The 25,336-nt window shown below is 48.7% G+C and overlaps 12 protein-coding genes across 12 annotated transcripts; 7 read left to right on the top strand and 5 right to left on the bottom strand.

Moving 5' to 3' along the window:
* Positions 1–4,264: 4,264 nt before the first annotated feature.
* I302_108359 (uncharacterized protein) lies at positions 4,265–5,944 on the top strand (the record flags this gene model as incomplete). Its single annotated transcript, XM_019193865.1, has 6 exons — positions 4,265–4,436; positions 4,479–4,807; positions 4,867–5,252; positions 5,308–5,532; positions 5,586–5,723; positions 5,770–5,944. 6 exons carry the CDS (start codon positions 4,265–4,267, stop codon positions 5,942–5,944), a joined length of 1,425 nt encoding a protein of 474 aa, XP_019043988.1.
* A 38-nt stretch (positions 5,945–5,982) lies between these two features.
* I302_108358 (protein transporter SEC13) lies at positions 5,983–7,266 on the bottom strand (the record flags this gene model as incomplete). Its single annotated transcript, XM_065870655.1, has 6 exons — positions 5,983–6,216; positions 6,267–6,577; positions 6,626–6,921; positions 6,984–7,102; positions 7,154–7,210; positions 7,264–7,266. 6 exons carry the CDS (start codon positions 7,264–7,266, stop codon positions 5,983–5,985), a joined length of 1,020 nt encoding a protein of 339 aa, XP_065726727.1.
* Positions 7,267–7,515: 249 nt separating this feature from the next.
* I302_108357 (uncharacterized protein) lies at positions 7,516–9,093 on the top strand (the record flags this gene model as incomplete). The annotated part of the gene is made up of 5 exons (XM_065870654.1): positions 7,516–7,641; positions 7,747–7,849; positions 7,906–8,019; positions 8,067–8,731; positions 8,794–9,093. The coding sequence occupies 5 exons, from the start codon at positions 7,516–7,518 to the stop codon at positions 9,091–9,093; spliced, it is 1,308 nt and encodes a 435-aa protein (XP_065726726.1).
* Positions 9,094–9,132: 39 nt separating this feature from the next.
* Positions 9,133–11,102, bottom strand: I302_108356 (uncharacterized protein; the record flags this gene model as incomplete). The annotated part of the gene is made up of 9 exons (XM_065870653.1): positions 9,133–9,183; positions 9,250–9,452; positions 9,705–9,746; positions 9,791–9,963; positions 10,008–10,103; positions 10,146–10,354; positions 10,427–10,566; positions 10,661–10,902; positions 11,035–11,102. The coding sequence occupies 9 exons, from the start codon at positions 11,100–11,102 to the stop codon at positions 9,133–9,135; spliced, it is 1,224 nt and encodes a 407-aa protein (XP_065726725.1).
* A 431-nt stretch (positions 11,103–11,533) lies between these two features.
* I302_108355 (uncharacterized protein) lies at positions 11,534–13,529 on the top strand (the record flags this gene model as incomplete). The annotated part of the gene is made up of 6 exons (XM_065870652.1): positions 11,534–11,608; positions 11,660–11,911; positions 11,974–12,232; positions 12,349–12,713; positions 12,770–13,353; positions 13,403–13,529. The coding sequence occupies 6 exons, from the start codon at positions 11,534–11,536 to the stop codon at positions 13,527–13,529; spliced, it is 1,662 nt and encodes a 553-aa protein (XP_065726724.1).
* Positions 13,530–14,518: 989 nt separating this feature from the next.
* Positions 14,519–16,146, bottom strand: I302_108354 (uncharacterized protein; the record flags this gene model as incomplete). Its single annotated transcript, XM_019193870.1, has 5 exons — positions 14,519–14,717; positions 14,766–15,407; positions 15,458–15,555; positions 15,615–15,696; positions 15,752–16,146. 5 exons carry the CDS (start codon positions 16,144–16,146, stop codon positions 14,519–14,521), a joined length of 1,416 nt encoding a protein of 471 aa, XP_019043993.1.
* Positions 16,147–16,375: 229 nt separating this feature from the next.
* I302_108353 (uncharacterized protein) lies at positions 16,376–17,351 on the top strand (the record flags this gene model as incomplete). The annotated part of the gene is made up of 3 exons (XM_065870651.1): positions 16,376–16,550; positions 16,602–16,808; positions 16,858–17,351. The coding sequence occupies 3 exons, from the start codon at positions 16,376–16,378 to the stop codon at positions 17,349–17,351; spliced, it is 876 nt and encodes a 291-aa protein (XP_065726723.1).
* Positions 17,352–17,459: 108 nt separating this feature from the next.
* On the bottom strand, positions 17,460–18,438 carry I302_108352 (uncharacterized protein; the record flags this gene model as incomplete). The annotated part of the gene is made up of 5 exons (XM_065870650.1): positions 17,460–17,713; positions 17,772–17,808; positions 17,908–18,204; positions 18,247–18,343; positions 18,395–18,438. 5 exons carry the CDS (start codon positions 18,436–18,438, stop codon positions 17,460–17,462), a joined length of 729 nt encoding a protein of 242 aa, XP_065726722.1.
* A 491-nt stretch (positions 18,439–18,929) lies between these two features.
* I302_108351 (uncharacterized protein) lies at positions 18,930–20,799 on the top strand (the record flags this gene model as incomplete). The annotated part of the gene is made up of 6 exons (XM_019193873.1): positions 18,930–19,276; positions 19,335–19,389; positions 19,440–20,121; positions 20,175–20,248; positions 20,300–20,680; positions 20,734–20,799. 6 exons carry the CDS (start codon positions 18,930–18,932, stop codon positions 20,797–20,799), a joined length of 1,605 nt encoding a protein of 534 aa, XP_019043996.1.
* Positions 20,800–21,263: 464 nt separating this feature from the next.
* I302_108350 (uncharacterized protein) lies at positions 21,264–22,301 on the top strand (the record flags this gene model as incomplete). The annotated part of the gene is made up of 6 exons (XM_019193874.1): positions 21,264–21,383; positions 21,521–21,709; positions 21,764–21,992; positions 22,052–22,091; positions 22,148–22,181; positions 22,233–22,301. The coding sequence occupies 6 exons, from the start codon at positions 21,264–21,266 to the stop codon at positions 22,299–22,301; spliced, it is 681 nt and encodes a 226-aa protein (XP_019043997.1).
* A 134-nt stretch (positions 22,302–22,435) lies between these two features.
* On the bottom strand, positions 22,436–23,796 carry I302_108349 (uncharacterized protein; the record flags this gene model as incomplete). Its single annotated transcript, XM_019193875.1, has 3 exons — positions 22,436–23,209; positions 23,359–23,466; positions 23,524–23,796. The coding sequence occupies 3 exons, from the start codon at positions 23,794–23,796 to the stop codon at positions 22,436–22,438; spliced, it is 1,155 nt and encodes a 384-aa protein (XP_019043998.1).
* A 624-nt stretch (positions 23,797–24,420) lies between these two features.
* On the top strand, positions 24,421–25,174 carry I302_108348 (uncharacterized protein; the record flags this gene model as incomplete). Its single annotated transcript, XM_019193876.1, has 3 exons — positions 24,421–24,647; positions 24,742–24,813; positions 24,877–25,174. 3 exons carry the CDS (start codon positions 24,421–24,423, stop codon positions 25,172–25,174), a joined length of 597 nt encoding a protein of 198 aa, XP_019043999.1.
* Positions 25,175–25,336: the final 162 nt, after the last annotated feature.

Raw genomic sequence — 25,336 nt, 5'->3', positions numbered from 1 at the left:
AGGGTTTGTTCTTCGAACAGCAAGTTACAGATACTAAGCTAGAATAATGTTAAAGATTCAGGACAAGGTAACTAGGAAATTAAACAAGGACACATGGAATTAGGAAACGGGTTGGTTTATGACAAGGCAAGTCATCTTGCTACTGCTTTCCAGGCCTCCGCTGATTCTCTCCACACTTGGCACTGCCGTTTAGGTCATCTAGGCGTTAGAGATGTCATGAGGTTGGCTAGAACTGGAAGGTTGGGTAAAGACGTACTTGTAAATACTAGTCCTGAGGATGTATCAAGTTTCACTTGCGAATCATGCGTCAAAGGAAAAACTGGTCGATTATCTTCACCACCTGCTCCTGAGGACACTCGTGCTACTGCTCCACTTGGCCTACTACATGTTGATCTATAGGAACCTGCCTCTGTTGCTTCAAGAGGTGGTAGCCAGTACTTCTTAACAGTTTATGATGATTACACCAGGCGTATTCATATAACACTGCTTAGAGAGAAATCACAAGTGATACATGGTGTAAGAGATTTCATCAACATGGCTGAGAATCAACTGGGTGGGAAGGTCAAACAGATTCGATCTGATAATGGTGGAGAATTCACATCTGGTCAAGCGCAGGACTACTTCAAGTCAAAGGAGATCATTCACATCACCGTCCCTCCAGGATCAAATGCACAGAATGGAAGGGTGGAACAAACACATTTGACAATCCTGAATGGAGTTAGAAATCTCTTATACGAAACTGGTCTTGACAAGACGTTCTGGGCAGATGCTGCAAGATACATTGTCTTTACTCGGGACTGTTTATCCTCTAGTAATGGCAAAACCATCCCAATTGAAGAGTGGTTTGACAAAAAGTTCAATTTCAATCGATTAAGAGCATTTGGTGAAAAATCTGGTACAGACAATGAAGTAAAACGACCAAACTGGGTTCAAGATATCAAGAGGGATTGTTCATGGGATATGAACACGATGTCAGTACTTCCACCTACAGAGTATGGGATGAGGAGTATAGAAAGATGGTTGTGTCAAGGGACATCATGTTTGACAAGCCAACATCTGAATTGGGTCAAGATGGTCAAAAGTGTCAAAAGTGTCAAAAGTATCAAACCACAAGCAACAAACTGTTGCTATCTCTGATGAAGAGTATACTACTGTTCCTAAAACTCGTGAATCACCTAGGATACTGCTTAGACAACTGGCAGCAGCAGATCAGGGAGACAGACAGACAGATTTGACACATGACACAACTCTGCGCAACTTGGAAAGACATTTTGTCACTATTGGTATCATTGATGATGAAGATGGAAATAATGGTGGAAACAATGACCACACTGTCGAAGTATATGCGATGCATCTATATTATGTATAGCGCTATGTAAGAGAAAGAAGAGAAAGAGGAAGAAGGAGCCTACTATATAATATACAAGACATGTAGACACATATCCCTCACAACCAGCGCAATGGCCTCCTGCACTGACCCCTACAACAACCCCTACAACAACCCCTACAACGACCCCTACAATATACGCTGTGATATATTGTATGAGTGTGGCGATAGATCATTTATTCCGTCACTCCCCCTTGATCTAATCGCCCTTGAACACCTAGTAAGGACCTCAACCTTTCCAAAGTATCAGGTGGTAATGACTTGGTAAGCAAGTCGGCCATTGTCTGCAGAAGGGACGTGAGATAATGAGACAGTGTTGTCGTTGACCTTTTCTCTAACAAAGTGGTGGCGCATGGCAATGTGTTTTGACTTCTCATGGTTGACCGGGTTCTTTGCAAGAGAGATAGCACCAATGTTGTCGTTGTAAAGTGGGAAGGGCTCGTTGCCTACACCCAGTTGGAGATCTTCCAGCAGTAGCCTTAACCATACGGCTTGCCGGGTTGCATCTGCTGAAGCCATGTACTCTGCCTCAGTTGTGGACAGAGCAACAGTCGGTTGCCTTCAACTCTTCCAAGCTACTATTCCACCATATACCTTGAATATGTAGCCTGTGATAGACCGCCTAGTGTCCAGGTCTCCACCCCAATCTGCATCTACATATCCAAGAGCAATCCGTTTGCTTGATTCAGCATCAAAGGTTAAACATAGATCGGTGGTACCTCTGATATACCTGAGACAGTGTTTGGCAGCTTTCCAGTGATCCGTGTTCCATTTGCTGAGATATCAAGATAGAACACCAGCAGCATGTGCCAGATCAGGTCGACTGATTGTGGAAGCGTAAAGGATTGAGCCAACTACCTGAGCATATGGTAGATGATGTGCTTGCTCATGTTCTTGATCAGTTGCAGGTATCGCTTTGAATCCAGTTGGCAGAGGTGATCGACTTGGGTTGCAGTTTGACATGTCAAATCGATCCAGTAGAGCTTCCAGGTTGACGAAGTATATGAGATGCATCTATATTATGTATAGCGCTATGTAAGAGAAAGAAGAGGAAGAGAAAGAAGGAGCCCGTTATATAATATACAAGAGTGACACGTAGACATGTAGACACATATCCCTCACAACCAGCGCAATGGCCTCCTGCACTGACCCCTATAACAACCCCTACAACGACCCCTACAATATACGCTGTGATATATTGTATGAGTGTGGCGATAGTTCAATTATTCCGTCACAATATACGCTGTGATATATTGTATGAGTGTGGCGATAGATCATTTATTCTGTCATATGGTGGAATAGTAGCTTGGAAGAGTAGAAGGCAACCAACTGTTGCTCTGTCTACAACTGAGGCAGAGTAGATGGCTTCAGCAAATGCAGCTCGACAAGCTGTATGGTTAAGGTTACTTCTGGAGGATGTTTAACTTGGTTCAGGCAACAATCCCTTCCCACTCTACAATGACAACATTGGCACCATCTCCCTTGCAAAGAACCTGGTCAACTATGAAAAGTCAAAACACATTGCTGTGCACCATCACTTTGTCAGAGAAAAGGTAAACAATAATACTGTCTCCCTATCTCATGTCCCCTCTGCAGACAATCTGGCCGATGTGGTGCAATAATATTGACCATAGGTCGGGGATCGAAATAAGTTCTGAGTAGGGTTTTTGTAACCGAGGTTCACTCGAGGCTACTTCGAGGATGAAGATATGATCCTTTAGATGAAGGAGGAACTTTGCTCCGTTCTTGTAGAAGAGAAAAAGAAGTCAGTCGATCGAAGCTAGAGCAAGCAATATAACCACAGAGAGATAATATACCCAAGTAATACACCATAACAGTAGTATAGAGAGATACAACATACCCAACGATACCCCATAACAAACCCCATACCAACTTCAGAGGGAGTTCAAGCAAACCTAGCGCTACCCCCCCCCCCCCCCCAAGAAGATAGTTACTTCGACACAGGATTGACACCACCTACCAAGAGGGTAGAATCAAGATAGTTACTTCGACACAGGATCTACACAATCTACTAAGAGGGTAGAACCTAGATAGTACTTTGACACAGAGTTGATCAACCTTACTCATACCACAGAACCAGCTTTCCTTACGACTCATCCACACATCCTCTCTCTCTCGCCCAAAGGTAGAACAAGCTTAGAACTAAGATAGAAATAAGATCATGAGAACTTCAGTCGAAGTTAGGTCGTACTTTGGTTTTCACCCTCTCCACAAACGACCCAGCACCCTTTGGATCTACTACCCATTACGTACTCATATAGGGAGATATCCATTGTGCTACACCGACTTGCTCACCAAGTCACTACCACCTGATAGTTTGAGAAGGCTATGATCTCTATTAGGTTTTCAAGGGCAATTGGATCAAGGGGGAGTGACGGAATAGTTGATCTATTGCAACATTCATATTGTATAATCCCGCTTATATCTCCGGCATTTGACACATCAAACTTGTACTCTTGTACTTATCTCATAATTGACTATCATCTTTATCTCTTTCTCTTCTTCCTGCTTCTTCATAGCGCTAAACATAACATAGATGCAGCTCCTATCCTTCATCATGTGCCAAGTAAATATTGAAGTGTGCCTGTCAAAATCCCACAATAATTGCATTGATAGGACAGCAAGAACAAGTTGAAGAAACAAGATATTGGTTGCAACGCTGCCACATACAAGGTAAGGGCGGCCAATGCCGACAGAATTCTGACTCGATAGAATCCAGGAACAGTCACCAGGTATGTCACCTCGGATGTGATGTTTTCCTCGCGCGACCTTGGATGGTACAATTGTTGATTTCCGTCCTGCACATCTACACATTTTACAGTTGTACGTTCCCTTGGTAGAGAATTCAATTGAATCATGGCGGAGCAGATAGAACTCCACGAGCAGGCCCCGAGACTCAAATCTGTGTCTTCACCTCAAGATCAGGACAAGGGGACAAGTCAGCAAGACGATGTCGATGATACCGGCATTACCGAAGCTTCATTGACATTGGAGGAGCAGACAGATTTGGACGCGAGACGGGGCCAAGGTGCGTGAAGAACATGAGACACTCGATGCTGACTCAATCCAGGCTTCGAGGCGTATCCGGACGGAGGTGTTGCTGCTTGGCTTCAGGTGCTATACTGCTTTTGCATCATGTTCACAACTCTGGGAGGCGTATACTCGTGGGGCATCTTTCAAGACGCTTTGCACGCCGAACAACTGGCCCCATCGTCTACCTTGGCATTTATAGGGTCAACACAGGCGACACTGGAAGGTTTGTGTGCCATACCCATCTCAGCGTTGGTGGCCAGATTCGGGAATAAGAACGTCGCAGTCGTTGGAGCCATTCTATCTGGACTGGGGCCTATCTTGGCAAGCTGGTGTACCAAGTCAGTTGCCGGTCTGTTCGTGACAGAAGTGAGTGAGCTTCCTGATCCACGTACGAAAACGTATGCTGAAGACCGGAAGTCTGGCAGGGTTTCATGTTTGGAGCCGGTCAAGCCCTGTGCTTTTTCTGTGCGGCGACTTTACCATCGAGCTATTTTTCTCGCAGAAGAAATTTCGCTACCGGATTGGTATATGCGGGGAGCGGAGTGGGTGGTGCGGCTCTGTCACTGGCAGCAAACGGTCTCATCAAGAGCATAGGACTTCCTTGGACGTTCCGGATTTTGGGGATCTTGTTTTTAGCAATTAACCTGCCATGTGCATATCTGCTGAAACCGCGGCCCATCATCTCCCCGATCCATCACGGGGCTCAAGGAGGTTTGACTTGGGGACCGGTTGTGAAAATTAGTCTACTCAAGGATATCCGCTTCGTCCTGGTGCTGATTGGAAGCGCCGTGGCTCTTTTCCCGTTATTTGTGTAAGTTAGGTGGGGAGAGGGGTAATAAGCCTGAGCTGACTTCCTACTAAATCAGGCCTCCCTTCTTCCTACCACTCTTCGCGACGTCTATCGGGCTCAGCTCTGGTGCTGCCTCGTCGTTGCTAGCAGGATTTAATCTTGCTTCGGCGACTGGCAGAATCGGTTGGGGAGTCATGGCAGATAGATGGTTTGGTTCGTTGAACTCGTTGCTGCTGTGTCTAGCTGCAAATGCCACGTCCACGCTGGTGATATGGCCAATCGCTGGGCGTGTGGGCCCTTTGTAAGTCTTGTACGAGCAGCAAAGTAGTCGTATTGGCTGATCTCTCAACTCAGAGCGGTCTTCGCTGTGATCAATGGGTTTTGTGCGGGAGGTTTCTTCTCGCTCATCCCTGGGGTGGTGTCATCTCTTTTCAGTGATGATGATTTGCCTGTGGCTTTTAGTATGATTGTCTCTTTGTGGGCACCGGGAGAGTGAGTATAGAAAGTTTTGTAACTGGCGAAGCTGATGATGTTTCAGCTTCCTTGGCGCTCCCATCGCTGGTTATCTCTTGCAAGCGTTCGGTGGGCCAGATTCAGGATATGAAGCTTACCGACCTGCAATATTCTACGCCGGCGGGTTGGGCGTGTTTAGCGCTTTGATGGTGTTTGGGGCGAGGGTGAAGGAGGGAGGAAGCTGGCGCAGAAGACTGTGATGGTGTCTAATCATGCATCGGATTTATACATTATTTACTTAGCTAGCAAAATCAGAGACACATTCCCATCCTTGACCTACTCCCTCCTTCCAGAGGCTGACCTTGCCGTCACCGCAACTGACTGCTAATATATTACCAGCGAGGGACCAGCTGACTCGCCAAACAGCGTCGGGGAAATGAGGATCTTGTGAGTTGGGTAGACTTGGGAGTAAAGGAGTAGATGACCAAGGTGAGGATGGCGAGGGACGAGTATGTATGAGAACGGTTCGGTCCTGGTGAAGACGTGAGCGGTGTATACACGAATGACAGAATGGTGACTCACCTGCGAAGCGGAGGCAATGTACATTCCAGGGAGACCGATATTCGGCGCCCAAGCTACATCTCTAACCCAGTCTTCGTGACCCTTGATGACTTCCTCTTCTGTCCATTTCTTGGCTTCTTCGTCGTATCCCCAGATTCGGATGAGGTTGTCCGACCCGGCAGTGACAAATCGTTTCTGGGGAGAGATGGAGGATTGGCCTTGAGTCCTACCGGAGGTGGCGTTGGCGTTGGAAACGACACTTGGAGCCCAGGAGATGGCATTGGCTCCGGTACCGTGAGCGGGGAAGATGGATACGTCGGTGGACCCGTCGTCTAAAGGGAGAGTGTCAGCGGGAATCAAGGAAGGGAGAGGAGACTCACTCTGAAAGCTCAATACGGAAACTTTGCCGTCACTAGAAGCACATGCGAGAATAGGTCCGAGATCGTAGGGGGCCCAGGCGATCGAGTTGACTATGTTGTCAGCAATACTCATTGCCTTGTGTCGACTTACCACTTGCGGTGTGCAAAGTGTGTTCCTTGATTCTCTCCCATCCGTCCTGCAACTCCCCTCCGCTTCCTTTGCCTTGACCAGAGCCAACTTCTTTCCACACGAAGACTCGACCGTCATAGGAGCATGAAGCGAGGAGAGATCCGAAAGATGGATGAGCCCAAGCGAGCTGCCAGACGGGTGCTGTGTGACTGGAGGATGTTAGCGTGGTTCGTGGTGATAATGACTCACCCTTTAAGAATAACTGGTTCTCCCTTGGCTTCACCTTTGACTACTTGGAAGATACGGATGGTTTTGTCAGACGAACAGGTGGCGAGACGTTTGCCGTAGTAGTCAAGTTGAGCATCGTGCTGGGTGAAACCATCAGCGGTTGATGCGTAGGACTAGGGGTAGGAGCTTACAATCATATCCTCATGTTGAGTTTCGACTGGTACGGGCTTGGAAGCCTGTGCTGTGGACTGAGAGAACAGGTCAGCGAGTAGATCTAGGTGAGTACGGTGCGAGTACGTACCATCTTGGCTGCAAGTATATGGTATACAAGATGATGATGATGATGATGATGATGATGATCATGAATGTTACAAGGCAGCGGACAGGTGAAGCGTGGAATATGGAGATACTATCAGAAATGTATTACGTAATAGCCTCGAGAAGACGCGTAGAACGTAGAACACTTGATGCTGGTGATTTAATGTTGACTCCCATAATATGTTCCATCTCATATCTATATATTCATCATCATCATTCATACTAGAAATCTACCATGTCGACCATAGAGGAGATCATCAGAACAGCTCATAGGGAGCATGATCATCCGAACGAAGGGGAGAGTAGTCAGATCGATGGGTTTGTGGAGCTGATCAACCGTCAATTGGGTGATGTGAAGCAGGTGAGTCAAGGCATCCCCAGGAACATTGCTGAATAGTTTAGATACCCCAACTCAGCAAAGCAACTCGACCGTTATCTTTGGTATCATTCCGGTGCCTGCTTCAAGATACTGGGTATCCTATGGAGGTGTATCTACCGGGTGATGGGGTTTCAGAAAGCGACGTCGACTGGAGCAAGCTCAAGGAGCGTTGGGTCGGGTGGGGTGTCGAGTGAGTGATAGACAAAAAGGGTTTTGGCTGATCCGCTCAGAATCCCAGGTGAACAGTCGTGGGCAAAGGGAGGGAATGTCGAGGAAGGGGTGTCCTCCTTGCCCACTTCGGTACATGCGAAATATCCATTGCCGGGGTCCAAGGGGGATTACATCGGGGCTTTGGTCAAAGTGAGTGTGAGGGTTTTGGATCAGGCTGATAAAGTAGGTGTACGAAGATGCGGCATTCAAACCGGCTTCGACGCATCACTTCCTTGGTATACTATCCAGTTCTCCATTGCCCTCGAACGAACCGGAGAATGCGGAGATGGTCCCAACTATACACGTGCTGAGAAGAGTGGAGGAGGCGGAGGCAGAGCCTGTCGAGGATGTGAGGGAGGAACTGGTGAATTATTTGGCCACAGCATTCACGCCTCCAGATCGTGTGGCTGGGGAATATCTACTGCTTCTGTTGCTATCATCGCCAACATCCAGGCCCACTTCGATGACACCGTTAGGCACTTTGTCGGTGAACTTCAAGAGAAAGGATGAATTGGCGACGGCGAGATTCGGCGAAGTGGTAGGAGCTGTCACACCACGAGTGGTCCCTATTCCCTTGTCGGTATCACTGCTCCACTCTCACCCCTTCTTCCCGTCCTCGACGGATTCGTCGTCATTAGACGCGGGTCTTCTGCAACTATCGGAAGGGACAGTACTGGTGGTCGAGGAGGATGCTATGGGTTCTGGAGGTCAGCTGAATGAGAAAGCGGTGAAGAATTTGAAAGCCCTGGCAGAATGTATGACGGAGCAGAGGTTGAGGTACGAGTACCCGTATATGGAAGGCTTGAAGATGGATTGTGCGACAAGAGTGGTGGTGCTGAGTCAGGGGAAGAGTTTGCTACCGGTGAGTGAATCAAATAATGAATATGGCTGACTTTATAGGTTGATATCGACATACCAGTGAAGGGGACGGGAGAGGTGGATTTGACGAGACAGGACCTCTCAGCGTTACGGAATTACCTTGGTAGATTATCGTCGCTCGAGCACGCTATGAAGTTGGAGATTCCCGATGATACCGCGGAGCTTATACAAGATGCGTTTATTCAGGGGAGGAAGGAGAACGCGGAGAGTGCGGAGGAGACGCTGAAGAGGAGGATGAAGGTGGCTAGGCTAATGGCTTTGTCGTATCCAGAAGCCAAGCTGACGAAGGAGGTGTGGGACAAGGTGGTGAAAATGGACGAGGAAGCAGTGGCGAGAAAATTGTAGCAAACACCATATACATGAGACAATTATTTATCAATACAATCAAGCATCTATGAGGTTCTCCTCCTTCTTTTCCTCCGGTTGTCGGGATGTCTTTCGGGAATAGAACTCTGCGAGGATCTGATGGGGTCAGCAATGTTCGAGTGAGGTTTAACTCACCTTTGGGTTGATTCGGTTGAGAGACTCCTTGGGGAAGATTCGAAGGAGTTCCCATGCGATGTCCAATGATTCAAAGATGGTTCGGGCTTCGTAACTGCCTTGACCGACGAACTCTTTCTCGAATCGATCAAGAAATTCGAGGGCAAGTTTGTCATCGGCTGAGAGAGCTTCTTCACCAACGACCGCTTTCATCGATGCGGCGTCTTTACCAACGGCGTATTTTGCGTACTAAAGGGGTGTTAGCATTGGAAGTAGAGGGGAGGACGTACCAGTTGGTTGGAAACATCTCCGTGATCCTTTCGGGTAAGCTTCTCACCGATAGCACTCTTCATCAATCGGGAGAGAGATGGGAGTACGTTGATGGGTGGGTAAATTTGTCGGTTGTGTAGTTGTCGGTCGACGAAGATTTGGCCCTCTGGATTGTCAGCGAGAGTCGGCAGAGAGTAAGGACTCACCAGTGATATAACCGGTCAAATCGGGGATGGGGTGGGTGATATCTGGGTGAAGGGTTAGTCTAAGTTCATGATCGCCGGGGACTCACCATCATTAGGCATGGTCAAGATTGGAACTTGAGTGATGGATCCGTTTCTGCCTTCTACTCGTCCGGCTCTCTCGTACAAGGTGGACAAATCGGTATAGAGATAACCAGGATAACCTCGTCGACCGGGTACCTCTTCTCGAGCAGCGGAAACCTCTCGAAGAGCGTCGGCGTAACTAAGCGTCAGCGATGTCGTGCGGAGAGATGGACTCACCTGGACATATCGGTCATGACAACAAGCACGTGCTTCTCGAGTTGATAGGCGTAGTACTCGGCGGTGGTCAAGGCGAGACGTGGGGTGATGATACGTTCGATTCTGGGTAGGTGATTAGCAAGGATATTGCGCAGAGTCACTTACGTTGGGTCAGAGGCGAGATTGACGAATAAGGTGGAGTTGGAGATGGCTCCTGATTCCTCGAAGTCTTGTTTGAAGAATCGGGCAGTCTCCATATTCACACCCATGGCAGCGAAGACGATCGAGAAGTTGTCCTCGTGGCCATCGTGGACGCCTTTGGTGGCCCCGGGTCGTTTCACCAGACCGGCTTGTCGACAGATTTGGGCGGCGATCTAGGGTAGGGCAATGGCAAGGGTGAGGGTTGAGCAGGTTGAGGACAAAGACAAAGATAAGACCCCACTCACCTCGTTGTGGGGAAGACCGGCGGCAGAGAAGATAGGGATCTTCTGTCCTCGAGCGATAGAATTCATCGTGTCAATGGTAGAGATACCGGTTTGGATCATCTCCTCGGGGTAAATACGCGAGAACGGGTTGATTGGGGAGCCTGGTCGTTAGCGGAGTTGACGAATAGGGTCACTCACCGTTGATATCGAGGTAATCCTCGGCCCACACTTTGGGTCCTTTGTCAATTGGATTACCACTACCGTTGAACACTCGACCCAACATGTCTTCGGATACAGCGAGTTTCATGGATGATCCAGAGAATGCGATTCGAGTGGCTGAAGTGTCGACACCGGATGTACCTTCGAACACTTGTACAATAGCTTTCTTACCGCTCACTTCGAGTACTTGACCACCACGGGTTGTGCCGTCAGGCAGGGTGAGTTGAACGATTTCGTTGTACGAGGGGAATGAGACGTTATCGAGGACGACCAGGGGACTGTATATCAGCGGTGTTCACACACAATAGACACTCACCCATTCACCGCCGATACGGTCCGATAATCCATTCGTGGATCCACCCCATACTCCCTCACTGCGGCGGCCTAAGGATGTCAGCCAAGTTTGAGACAGGCAAGTACTCACCGCGTTGATCTGAGCGAGCTGAGCGTCTGAGATTCGTGGGTCTGCGTTGACCATGGTGATTGATGGGTAAGTTGGGTTGAAGAAAGGAGACGAGGTGGTGGTGATCTGAATGAATGTGATGTGTATGGTAGTAGTGATGACATGTTACATGAACCCTGTACAAGTGCAGTCCGGTAGTCCTAGCGTGAGAGTGGCACCCACGTGGCTGGCTTCAAAGGTAAAGTGGTGTGCCTATATAAGTTGTATGTGTTTGTATGGTCACACGACCTCCACTTGGATGGTCCACTTGTCTTTCCACTAATAAAAAAAGAAAAAAGAGGAGAGAGATACGTCTTTCGGATTCTGCACGTTGAGACTTTATTGATTTATTGATCCTTTGTTCATCTGTATACCTTGACTGTACTCTATCGAATCAGAAGATATCAAGGAGAAAGAGACACCAGTCAGTGAAGAAGATCCGGGAGTGATAGAAGATCAGTGCATGTATGGACGAAAAGACTCCCATCGCCGATCAAGATGGTTGGGGTGAAATGACCTCAGAGGCTATTCAAGCCATTCTCGTGAGTGATCTGCTCTTTGTCAGTCACTGGTGTTGATGTTGCTCCTCACAGATTGCCAATGCTGTTCGATCATACCCTTATCGACATCCATTCTTCAGACGTCTCTACCTGATCGGTTTTGTAATCGTCACCTTGCTCATCTTACTTCCCGCTTGGTCGCTCTTGTATATACCGATCAAGAATAGACCGCGGAGTCAGTGGACCTTGAAGCAGTGTTTGAGGGTGAGGTTTAGTCGGAGACTGTGCGGGCTAGTGGCTAGGTGCGAGCTCGACTCTCTGGGTCGGGATTTGGCAACTGATTTGGTGTGTGATCTCTTCTACGTTTGCAAATGGAGCATTCTTGACCGTATTATACTCCCAAACAGGATCCCATCAAGCTCAAGCACTCTCACCCTGTTACAATCCCTCCTGCTCCTCCTAGAATGCTACGTGGTCATCCCAAAGATACTCTGGACCAGCTACATGTCTCGCGAGGACGGTGGATACCGCGTTTTATTCATCGAAATGACAGGGGCAAGCAAGGGATTTGGGGTAGATGGAATGAGGAGGAGGATGGCAAGGTTTACGGATTCGACGATGTGAAAGCTTTCTGGTATACGGGAGAGAAGTCGGCCACGGAGGAAGGTGAGTGCGAGCTCGATGAGAGTGAGGCTGAATGTTCAAAGGTCCCAAGCCGCGCCAACCCGGCGACCCCGTCATGCTACACTTTCACGGCGGAGGGTATCTGTGCGGTACCGCAGCTGAAACGGATGCTACGTCGAACATACCGAAAGCCCTGGTCAAACATTCACCAATACACCATATATTGTCGGTCGATTACAGGCTCGCACCCACAGCGCCGTGGCCTTTGCCTCTTCTCGATGCCATCTCGGCTTATTACTGGTTGGTTAAAGTAGAAGGGGTGGAAGAGAGTGATATAATAGTCGCGGGAGACTCAGCCGGTGGTCATCTCGCTCTGACCTTGACTCGATGGCTGAGAGATGAGGGTGGGGATGTGGGAGTGGGATTGCCCCGAGGTATGGTGTTGATGTCGCCTTGGGCCGACCTCGGGTTTACAAATGCTTGGGGCGATGAGGCGATCAAACATAACAAGGATTGTGATACGGTGAGTGGGATTATGTTTGTCAGAAAACTAAAATTGGCTGAAGTCGACTGTTGCAGATCGACGACACCTTTGGTCCTTTTGCATGTGCTCTGCTTCTTCGAGCTCTGCCCGCTGAGATCATGCACACATCGCCGTACATATCTCCCGCTTCCCTGCTGATTCCGTCAAGCGTCAATGGTCAATATTCATTTGAGAATTTCCCAGCGACATACATTGTGTATGGCGGAGCCGAACGGCTTTCGACAAATATCCAGCTTTTATGGAATCGTATACGACGATCAAGAGAACTGGTCAAACCAATCATATCCGACCGTGCTTTCGTCAGTCCCGATGGTGTTCACGATTTCATGATCTTCCCGTGGATGGCAGAAGAGGCGTCCGAGGTGTATGAAGATTTGGATGTGTGGTTGAGACAGTTGCTCTCCGCCGATTTGCCCGAGGAAGACGAGCAGTCGGTGGCTGAGTCGCTGGAGCTGGAAGAAGACGAGTCGAGCTGGAGAGAGATGATCAGGCAGCGCAGACTCACCCGACAGATGACAAGAGAGAGTATCAAATCGCACAAGTCGCCTGTTATGGGTCCAGTCCGTGACGATTTGGGTATGATGCGGATGATGGAGGATATGTCCGAGGAGGGTCTGAGGTGGGTTCGGATGCGAGGGTGAAGGATGCAAAGCTGATCCAACGTATAGCATGATCACCACCGACTTGTTCATTCCCAAGAGCCCGGAATGGCTCACACCGTTGACATCGGACTTGAGACCGGATTATGGGATGGATGATGATGAGATACCTTGGTATGATCTGGACGCGGGTTAGTGGGGTGTGGTCACGCAGTGACGATTGATTTGTGGGTTCGCGTTATAACGGAGATCTTGCGTTGCGTTTTCGACACATCATAAACGGAGTCGTACTGTGCAAATGCATCGTTCTCGCGATAGGATGGGAATCGCATGCTGTTCGTGTTTGGTGTACCACAGACCGTTTCATCTGTGTTCGCGTTGTACTAGAATTGCTTATTCATGGTATGCATGGGATGGAAGCCAAATTATAGCACTTATGCTCGCTTATGGCTTGGGTCGTAAAGCGTGTGGTGTAACACGGCTGACACCATATCCATTTATCGGTTACAGTGCAATCTGTGAAATCCTCACTTCTAAATCGGTCCCACAAGTCTATGTACATTCATATGGATGCGTTGCATAATGCAAAGGTTCTCGTATGTGTGGGTTTTTATTTTCATTGTGGGCTTGGATAGGCGATGGCCCAGGTGATGTCAAGTGGAGTTGAAACGGTTAATCAGAAAAACCAAGAAGCAGCAATGGGTATATGAGAACGGTTCAAGCTTTGTTTGCATCGGTATTCGTCTACTCGCTATGTACGGTAAGGTCTTATACGAGAGTCGTTACATGATTTTTCTTGGTATTTTTTGAGTTTAGTTCGTCACCTGGGATTCTTGACCTTTTACTCTTCTCGTTGTTCTACTGTCTTCCTCCAGTATCCATTCTCAACACATTTTCATTTGGACTGCTCCACGCAGCCACTACTCGTCATGACACGCCGTGAAACGGCACTGCTGAAACCTCACCAACACCACTTACAAGGAACCATGCTTGGTCCGATCATTCCCACTGTTGAAGAACGATGGCACCTGCGATCCTCACTGACAGAGAACCAAGACCTGTGCATTAAACCAAATGACTGAGCTCAAACATTGCAGCAGTTACGCAAAAGGCGCAATGAGTCTGCGAGAGCGCACGATCACTGTAACACTACGTGGAGATCAACTACATGTTGACGCTACATCGTCACCGCGATATCCTGACCTGTCTGTCGTATCCCACGCTTACAGCTTCCCAATCCCCATCTTCCGTCGACACGACCGTGCAATCTCTCACCACCTCGCTTGAGGCTTGACCGAGATTGACAGCGCCGTGAATCTTGACGCTAGAACGGTTTTCACCGCTGAGCGATATGAGGTTAAGGTAACCGTTGGGTGTGGTGGTTCTGCGAGGTCGGTCGGCTTCAGTGTCTATGAGATGACGTTTGACTCACATTAATCCAGACCCATCCGGTAACCAGCTCATCCTGGGTAGCACAAAGTCGTCCCCTTCGCTGCCGGTCCATAACACAGCCAATCGTTCGGTATCCTCTGGCTCGACCCCATATAGCAAGATCCTTTCCCCAGTATTCCCTCTATGATCGCCCGTCTGACAAGCGATGATCTTGTTGGAAGGGTGTAGAGCCATGTTCAAAATTGAGAACGAAACGTGGTTGTCCATTGGGTGCGGGTTGAAGCTTTTCGTCTTTGCCTCCCACAATCTATGATGATCTAATGAAGGTAGGCGAACGTAATAGAGCAGATGCGACGACCGCAACGTGTACATGAGCCAGGTGGATTCGGGATGGAAAAGGATAGCCTCCGGGTTCGAGTCGACTTTGACTCTGTGAACTTCAGAGTATCGTAAATTAGGCTCAGCAGCAAGCAGAAGATCGTCTTTATCGTCTAGCGGCATGTCATCCTCGTCCAAAGGCGGTGGAACAGCCGATCCGTTGGCCTCGTAAATGACGATGTTGTGGTCATACGACGAGGTAGCCATGAAGCGCCCATCGGGCGAAAACGCGACTCTGACGACAAATTTGGTTGACTTGAAGGTCTGTAAGGGTTGAGACGTGATCAGGTCGGTGAGAACGGTCCTGTGATAGGTGTCAGCAACGTGACATAAAAAGGTGCAGACTGAACCTACGTTCCGTCCATCGACCCGGTCAGGAGATATCTAGGATTCTGAGGATGCAATGCGAACGATAGCACAGCTGCTTTGTGCGGTTCAATAATTCCATCGACCTACACACGGATTGGATTGAGCAAATGACTCCACTGTAAAGTTCAAGATCATTACGCACCTCCCCCGTCTTGTAGTCAGTGAATCTGACAGTCTTGTCCACCGAAGTCGTGATGATACTCGATGTGTACGATGCTCGATACCTGCACGAGTCGTAAGCGCATTCCCCTCAGCCCCTCAGCCCAGCAGACCACTCACGATGCGGTCGACGTATCAAAGACCCTCCGAGGTATCTTCCCTTCTCCCACAGTAAGCAAATTCATCGCTGAGATACCTTCTATACTTCTCCTAACCCCTTGTAGCGTCACTTCAGGTGGCAAAGATGACTTGACGATATCCTTGGTCGTCCACCCTCTCCAGCTCCCGTCCATGGCTGGTTCCATATCCTCATCAATATCCACATCTCCTAGGTCCTTCACCAGCTGCTCGGATATGTAGTCTTCTACTAATGTTCTAAGATCCGGTTCGGGAGGTTGAGCGAGGTCCGGTGGAGCTGTGTGGGACGCTGAAAGGAATGACGGTAAAACGCTTGGGTAATTTTGTGCAAGGTAGTGCGCTATCAGCGTTTGTAAATGGGACGAGGGGTTGGTCATGGCTGGAGATGATCTCGGAAGTGCACTCTGAAGTAACGACTATATGACTGAAGAAGACAAATAGCTAGCAACGAGACATGCTATTTCAGCAACATCGACAGGGTGAACCGGTGTGGTGGAGGTGATTCGCGATTAGATTGGCTTCTAACTTCTGCTCACTGCTTGGATTCTTCTTCTCCCCATTCAAGTGAACTCCACTGTTCAGTCGACTTTGACAACGCGAGGCTCGATGACGACCTCTGCAACACCAAGTCCCAGTCGAAGCTTCGTGGCATTTGGTAACAACACTTGCAGTAATCTCGACCCGACTTGCTGCTCCATCATCCGAGAACCGACTGATCTTACCGCAAAGTATAACTGTGAGGATATCTGCTGGTCAAGCTGGACCTGTACCATCGGCAAGAGTGATTCACGTCTCGTGAATGAGATAGATCATACGCTGATTGGACCTGCAGACCCGCTGAAGATATGGGGAAGTGATCCTTTGGTCGTTGACAACCTTCCCACAACCATCGATTACTCTTCCCGAGTAATCGGCTTCGAACGCCCACTAGCATTCCTCCTCGAGAATGGCCAAGTCAAAACCATCGAGCAAGAGGTATCCAGGACTACCTGGGACGAGGTGGTCATGACCGGACTGGGTATAGTCTATGCATGCAAAGGTTAGTCAAGGTACGCAAGACACCCGCTGATTCGAATATGTGCTCGTAGATAGTCAGTTATATCGGTTTGAATCACTCCATGCGTTGATGCGGAACGACGCGTCCTTCGGTCCTATTCGAGGACTTCCACCAAGACCCTTAAAGCTCTATTCTACTGAGTCTCGAGCCGTCGTCCTGGTCAATGGACAAACACAGCTTCTGTACGAGATAATTGATGTCAAATCCCTTCCTCCGAAATTAGTCAAAACGAAAGATCCGGTCCAGCTAAAATATATCGATGAGCTTGAAGCTTCAGGTGATTTATCCGTGGTAGTGGGCTCAGCCAACCGGATTGGGGTGGTTACTGAACTCGGCACTGCATATGTCCTACCCCCTAAAGGCGATATCGAGACGATCTCATTTGACGATGAAGAAGTACGTTTGATGGGAATAGGGGCGAACTTTGAGATCGTTGTGACGGACAAGCACGTACATGTCCGAGGTTCGAGTGAGTCTGAATGTCTTCAGAGCTCTGCTAAATCCCAGATCAATTCGGACAGCTAGGTATCCCAAATCTCGAGCAATCATCAGACTTTGTTCCACTCCCCATCCTTGGCTACACTGCGACGGATATTCTACAGATACATACAGCCAGATGGTCTACCATACTTGTTATGCAGAAATGACTGTCCCTGCGCCTTGTTCACACTGCTGCAGTATCGCCTCACATGCTTGGTCAAATGCCATCGTCATTCCCTCTTCTCCTTCTCCCGGTTCTACCACCAGCAAATTCCTTCCTTCTGATCCCCACTCCTTCTTCAAAGCACCCCTCTCCACCTCCTCAAATACCGGCGTATGAGCTTTGACATACCCTGGCCATACGATGTTGTCAAAGTATCCTGGAGGGTCCACCCAGACTCCACCGTCTGCAGCATCATCAGGATCTAACCGTCAGTCATATATAGTGATATAACAGGCACTCACGTTGCAGCACATAAACCTGTCTCTCCTCTCGCCTCGCCTTTAATACTTCGTATGGTACTCTGAGAAAAATCCTTACATCGAGATTGTCCACGATTTCCTGTTCTCATCAGCTATGCTCGCTCAATCCAGTACCCACCTTGTCCCAATACAGCACGAATCCATCCACAACGAACCAAACTAATTCTACCCCTTTACTCCTCTGCTCTTCGATGTACTGCCGCAACCTCTCCTTCCACTTCGCAAATACCCCTTCCTGTATTGCCACTTCCACTTGCTTGTTGAGATGATCATGAGATGCATGAGCACCGTGTTGACCTGATTTACGTACTTGACCGAGTATCGAGCGGAACTCGGGCCACATTATGCACGTCTCGGGATCGTCCCAGTCTTGCAGATCGGGGTGTTGAGCGGAATAGGGTACTTTGTCCTCAGGCTGAGCAACCAATCAGCCAGGTCACTTGAGGCGATAACTCACTGGACAAAAGTCATCTTGATGGATTATCTGGCTGCCTTCTGGCAAAGTCCTTCTGATGTGTTTCGCGAGAAGCGTCTTGCCTGAGCAGCTTGCTCCGCTGTGCTATTCGTCAGCGTAATCACCGACCTGTTATCATGCGCCAGCTCACCCTATACCAATCACCACGAGTCGCTTTGTGAGCTGAGTGGACATGCTGTGTGGGACAATATAAAACCAGTCGTTCTATGCAAAGTATGAGAGGGGGAATGGTTGATATTTCTCAAGTACTCTCAGGGTGACTCGTCCGTCCCTTATCTACCTTATCGGTGATAGATATAGACCATCATGCGAGTCAAGCAGATTTACGTAATACCCGGTCACTACTTGTAGGTCGCGTGTCCTTTAGCTTCCTTTTGTTTTTCTTTAAAGGTTACATTGTAAACCTCTCTCTCTCTTTTCTCCTCTTGCTCTTGCTCTTCCTCTTGCTCTTCCTCACTGACCCTCGCACCTTTGTCCATCGTCAAACTACTTGTAATCCTTTCTATACTGCCCCTCGACATCCCATATCCTACGTCATACGTCCCGGCTCAGCCGCTTGCACAATGAACTGAAAGTACAACCCCAGAGAATCGATACAACCCTTATCTCCCCCTCATCCCAAAGCAGTCTCCCCCCAATCCTCGGCATATCTTCAATCAACGTCCATGGCTCTGCCCTCAGTCGACACACCCAAATCAGCAATGGTTCTAACTCCTCACGCCAACTTTGACTCTCCGGATCAGCTCTCCCCTACCCCTGTGTCTGCTCAATCAACCTCATCCTCAGCTTTGCACACCGGCTCTACAGATTCCTACTTCTCCCATGGAAGTGCCGGTCCCAGCGCACCTCGACTGCGGAAAACTTCTACCAGCAGCTTCTCCAAACTTTCCGAATTCTCTCTAGAAGAACCTCTTCTCGATGAGAAGGATAGATATGCCCCCGAAGCAGATCCGGAGTCGCAGCATAACATCCTTAGCGGAGTCAGGCATGTCGCTTTAAGTGTGGATGCCTCGTGAGTGATTCTTTGTTCATAGGTAGACGGAGCAACTATGACTGACAGATCATTGCAGCGAATGGCGGCACCCCATTTTCAAGCAGAAGGTGCTCGGGATACTTCGTCGACTGGTGAGTGCTATCCGATATCAACATGAGTCAAAGCTAAAATCCTACGACAGCGAGTCCCACTATGGTCGTCCACCCTTCTCACACCATCTTCCATCCACTTACAAAAAGTCTCAGGCGCGCTCACCAACGCAGTATTCTTCGTCTCCTTCAACCCCGCTCCCAACCCGACCTCACCATCGGAATCTCCCCTTCTCACTCCTACCATGCCCGCATCTGACCCTTCTCATCCTCCTCCGCTCACTCCGGACCAGTACCCTCCGACGCTCTTGTTCCGTGTCTATGGGGTCAGCTCGGACGCTCTGATTTCGCGAGAAGAAGAGCTGCGGATACTATATGTATTAAACACCGAATATCACATCGGACCCAAGATATACGGGACATTTGGCAACGGAAGGGTAGAGCAGTTTTTCCCATCTAGAGCTTTGACCGCGAAAGAACTGAGAGAACCTCACATATACCGCGGAGTAGCAAGGAGAATGAGGGAGCTACACTCGGTGGATCTCAAATTGTTAGGATATGAGAGCGGTAGAAACACCGAACCGATGGTGTGGAAATGCCTTAACGAATGGTCCGCGGCTGCTGAAGAAGTGCTTGAGATCCTTTCCGCTTCGGGCGGTAAGTGGGAAACTTGGGTGGAGACTTATGGACTACACCGAATTCGACAAGAGGTTGAAAAGTACAGGAAATGGGTCGAGAGTGAGCCAGGAAAGGGGAAAGGTTCTGTCTTTGCTCGTGAGTTGGTCGACGCAGCCATTGTAGCTACAGCTTATCTCTCATTGCCGCAGATAACGATACTCAGTACGGCAATCTGCTATTGTTAGATCTTGAGCTACCACCCAACGTGCCAGAGCATCATCGTGTGAGTGTGGCTCATACTCTCTGAACATCATATATGCTAATCTCCCCCTAGTACATCGTGATTGACTTTGAATATGCCGCACCCAACGCTCGAGGGTTCGACCTTGCAAATCACTTTCATGAATGGCGAGCCAACTATCATCATCCAACGCATTCACACTCTCTTCAGCCACACTTCCCTTACCCTACGCTCGAGCAACGTCAAGATTTCTACCGAGCGTACCTATCAGTAGAAATGGATGGGAGAGAGGAAGTCGTTCATCGTCGAAAGGATGTCTTGGATGAAAAGGTGGATGCGCTAGAGAGGGAAGTGAGGATCTGGAGTCCCGCTCCTAGTATCTTCTGGTCATTGTGGGGTATCATTCAAGCACAAGAGCAGGTGGAAGCTATCGCCGAGCAGAAGCCAGGTTATGTCCCCGAGTTTGATTACCTCGTGGGTATCTTGACTTTAAACTTGTCGAATTACGCTAACATGTCTACTCGCAGGCTTACGCTATCGAAAGACTGGAGATGTTCCGAAAGGAAGCCAAGGAAGTGGGAGTGCCTCTTTGAGATTTGTACCACTTGGATTGAATGAACCATAAGCATACATGAGATACCATGCATAACTACGATAAGAAAGATAAGGAAAAAAGAGCGGAGCTTGGGCAGACGAGTAAGATTATGCAAGTGTATGCACCATTGGTATATAGTAGTGTTCGGTGACAATCGGGTTGATTGGTTGGGCGGCTACAACCGTGGGAATGTGAGTCGATGACGCAAACAGTAAGATTAGTTAGTCGTAAATTGGCTCGTTTATCATCATATCACTCGTATAAATGCCTCTCTCTTGTCCTTCTGTCTGTCTCTCTCTCTTTTTAACCTCTCAGTCCTCATTCAATAATCAATAATCAATAATCAATAATCACTCATATCGAATAATCACTCAATCACCCACAATCATCACCCATCGCTTGACGCACATCCCTCCACGTTGCACATCTTCTATCAAACTCATCTTCATATCCCCTTTCAAAATGGTAGCCATCGCTAGAATCGCACCTCGAGTAGCTTCTGCTCCTATCAAAGCCAGAGCCTTCGCCGTCATGTCATCAAGAGGGAAACATACCTTGCCAGAGCTTCCTTACGCTTACGATGTGAGTGGGGTCCCTACGTCTTCCTTCGTAACGAGATCACTCGACCCTTCACCCCAAGATTCCATGACATTCCTCTACCACCACCTTCCACACCAATCGTACCAACCACTTACTAATTCCCCCATCTACTCGTCTAGGCTCTCGAGCCATCAATCTCTTCCGAGATCATGACTCTCCACCACACCAAGCACCACCAAACCTACGTCAACGGTCTCAACGCCGCTGAAGAGTCTCTCCAAAAGCTCCAAGCCAGCAACGACGTCAAAGGTGCTATCGCATTGCAACCTGCTTTGAAGTTCAACGGTGGTGGACACATCAACCACTCTGTGGGTCATGAGGATACCAGAAATGTACATGATGCTTACTCAAAACCCCTCTAGCTCTTCTGGAAGAACCTCGCTCCTACCGGTTCTTCTCAAGCCAAATTCCCATCCTCTGGTGCTCTCTACGACCAAGTCCAAGCTGACTTTGGAGGATTCGAGAACCTGAAGAAGGAGGTCAACGCCAAGACCGCTGCCGTCCAAGGATCCGGATGGGGATGGTTGGGTTTCAACAAGGGTACCAAGAAGTTGGAGGTTGTCACTACTGCCAACCAAGACCCCCTCTTGTGTCAGTGATTTGCGTGGACTCCGAATGTAAACCTGAATGGACTGACTCTCTCTGTCTAGCTCACGTTCCCATCATCGGTATTGACATCTGGGAGCATGCGTAAGTGTTCCTCTCGTACATAACACAGGTCATTGCTGACGCGATGTTTTATACAGCTTCTACCTCCAATACAAGAACGTCAAGCCTGACGTGAGTATAGCACTTTCCTTCAATCAAAGCTAACTTACACCCTCAATCCAGTACCTCAACGCCATCTGGGACGTTATCAACTTCGAAGAAGCTGAGAAGCGACTCAAGGAGGCTTTATAAGGTCTAACCACGCAATTTTTAGCTTAGGTAATGATCTGGTCAACGGAGAAATCAAGTGAAAAGGAAATAGTCAAGAAGGCGAATGCATGATATTGAAGTATACTGTGTACAGGCTGGTCTACTGTTATTTCTTATCACCGAACAGCATCGCTCTTGTACCCATCCAGATCAAGAGATATCCACCTCACATCATCATCTGTCGCTTGACTCCATCGATCAGCTTCTATCCTCGAGGCGCCGCGACCCTTCTTGGTCGCCTTTTTGCTTGAGCTTGTGGTGGGAATATCAACGGACATTGGCCCTTCATGCGGTTCTATCGTTTCCTCATATGAACATTTCGTCCACTTATCCTGCTGCGTTCCCCCCTCTGGGCGTACCCAGACCAACCCATCCCAGAATCGTCTATAAGTCCTGCTCAGAAGCCTCTTATCGAGCCGGCGAGGCAGACCCCACATATGTGGATTCTGTCTCGTCGCTTTTGGTCGTGGGGGAGATAATGGAGGTTCGCGCAGTGAAGGTTGTGATTTCATAGGGAACAGCCGGCGTATGTGAGGTGAAAGGGCTGTAAGATCCAGCTTGCTCATCTGATTGGAGTGTAGCGAGAAAGTGGTATCGAAGCCGGACAGCACCCGAAGATTTGCTATCACACCTCTGCCTTCCCAGCCACTTGGTCCCATGATGTCCTTCTCTCCATGAATCGGTGAATGTTGAATCGATAGAGGAGGCTTCACCAGAGCCCAGTCTCGTTCCATCGACCGTCTGAGATCGGCTCGGACTCTACATGGTGGCATTGTTTTCCGCGCTCGAGGTTGAGCTTCTGATGGAGCGGGTGGAGCAGGTCTGAGCGGTAGAAGAGGTGGTGGTAATGGGTCGCGGGAGGGTTTGGAAGAATAAGGTGAAGAGATTGTCTGTTGATGAAAGAGATGATATCAGTCACATTCAATACTTGGAGCTGTTTCAGGAGGTAGTTGACAGGCTGATATTGCGTCGACGAGGTAGGACAACAGATTGGGATAGCTCAATATTGAGGAGTCGGAAAGCAAGCCCATTCACTTACTCCCAGTAATTCATGCCTCAACACCCCTCTTTGTCCATAGCTCTCTTCGATCAGTCGCGTCAGCGCATGCGGATGACAAGCTACAGCTGCTCGGAGTCGTTGTAGCTCCTGTATGACAGAGGTTACTCAGCTTGATCCTCTCCATTGGGTAGTCATACGACATACCCTTTCAGCCTTCTTCCGTACTTTTTCCCTCTTCCATTGCCTGATTCTTTCAGAAGCAGCTCTCGAGCTCTCTGCTGGCGGTATTACTGATGGTGAATCATTCTCGTCGAGTCGTGCTACTGATGACTTCTTGAGCAGCTGCTTGAACCGGGGGATGAGTATGGACCATATGTGAGGGTCTGGTAATAATCGTAGATGTTGGAGGAAGCGACGATAGAGCTGTTTCGATGTTTGCGTATGCGGTTGAGGAGGGAATGAAGAAGGCAGGAGCATGTCCCGCTGATGTATGGTACACGATGATCTATTTATATGAGCTGTATACGTATCAAGTAATCTGGTGCAAGTTGTATCCTACATACAGTCGAAAGATTGAATTCTCCCTGCTGATCTTGAGACTGATTCGATGGACATCCATCGTATCTCCGTTGACCAATATCTCCGTGATATGTGTGCGTGCCTGAGTACGTACCCTGGTTTTGTGTCTAGTAGTCATCATCACACCATTCCATACTGTAATGACGTCAAAGGAATCAATCTCATAACATACTGTTACTACGGTGATGATCCGCTGACTATATAATCACGAAATACAACGATCGATAAACTTGACTACTACTCACTCCTCTATTCAATTCAGTTTCAATCACATATCCATTCAATCGTAAGTCTGCAAAAAATCTTTCATCGTACTACTACTCCAAGCCCAAGTGTAACAACCACATCGATATCAACATGCTGACCAAGATCATCCGACCAATCTCTGCACCTGCTCGATCTCTACCCGCTGTACGACTCATCACCACCTCCATATCCCGCCTCCCTGCTCTTCCCGCTTCAAACTCCCACAACTCTTACCTCTCTACGCTCCACCATCGCACACTCCACAGCACAACCAAAATGTCTGATCAATACTCTGCTGCCGCATCCGCTTCCCCCTCTCTCACCGACAAGCTCGTCACCCTCCGAGCATTCTTTAAAGCTCAAAAAGCCGTCATTCTCACCACACGAGATGCCGATGGTTCCCTCCACGCTCGAGTGATGGCTATCGCCGAGATCACCCCAGATTGGAAATTCAGGTTCATCTATGACAAAGAGTCTCACAAGGACGTGGAAGTCCAGAACGAGTGAGTAGACGTTACTCATATCCGGAATAAATCCGTCAAATCCGATCTTTTCAATAAATCCGACGCTGACTCCGTCATGATTCATGATCTTCAGTGCTCACGTCAACATCGCCGTTGACGGTACTCAAAACAACACCGGTTGGGCCTCTATCGCCGGTAAAGCCAGGTGAGTAGACGGTTTTCCCTCCACCGAAGTGTCATTGCTAACTGCTCATTCGCTCTGATCTAGCCGAATCGAAGACCACGCGGTAGTTGAGAAACTCTGGAACCCAACCATCAAAGCTTGGTTCGCCGATAAAGGTGATGGAGTCCACGATGGTACACCTTCCGATCCCCGAGTAGTCGTATTCGAAGTGAAAGTAGACGAGATCCGACACTTCCACCAAGAAAAGACAACCCTCGGTACCGTCGTTGATGTCATCTCCTCCACCATCTCGGGTTCCACCGCTACCCCCGGTTCCATCCGAACCATCACCGGTCAGGAGATCGCCAGCGCTTGGTCAAGAAACGAGCTCAAGGAGCCTTAAACGATTTCGTCTGGAATGACGATGGAAGCAGTGAACATAGCAATCATGAATTCAAAGTAGTAAATATCAACACAACATGCATTATGTAGCGATACATTTCAAGGCGACGCACGAGCAAGGTACAACATATAGCACAAGAAAGCGGTGTCGCAAAAGAATAAT

Source organism: Kwoniella bestiolae, chromosome 7 (genome assembly GCF_000512585.2).
Source record: "Kwoniella bestiolae CBS 10118 chromosome 7, complete sequence".
NCBI lineage: Eukaryota > Fungi > Basidiomycota > Tremellomycetes > Tremellales > Cryptococcaceae > Kwoniella > Kwoniella bestiolae.
This window is presented reverse-complemented; position numbering and strand designations above follow the sequence as displayed.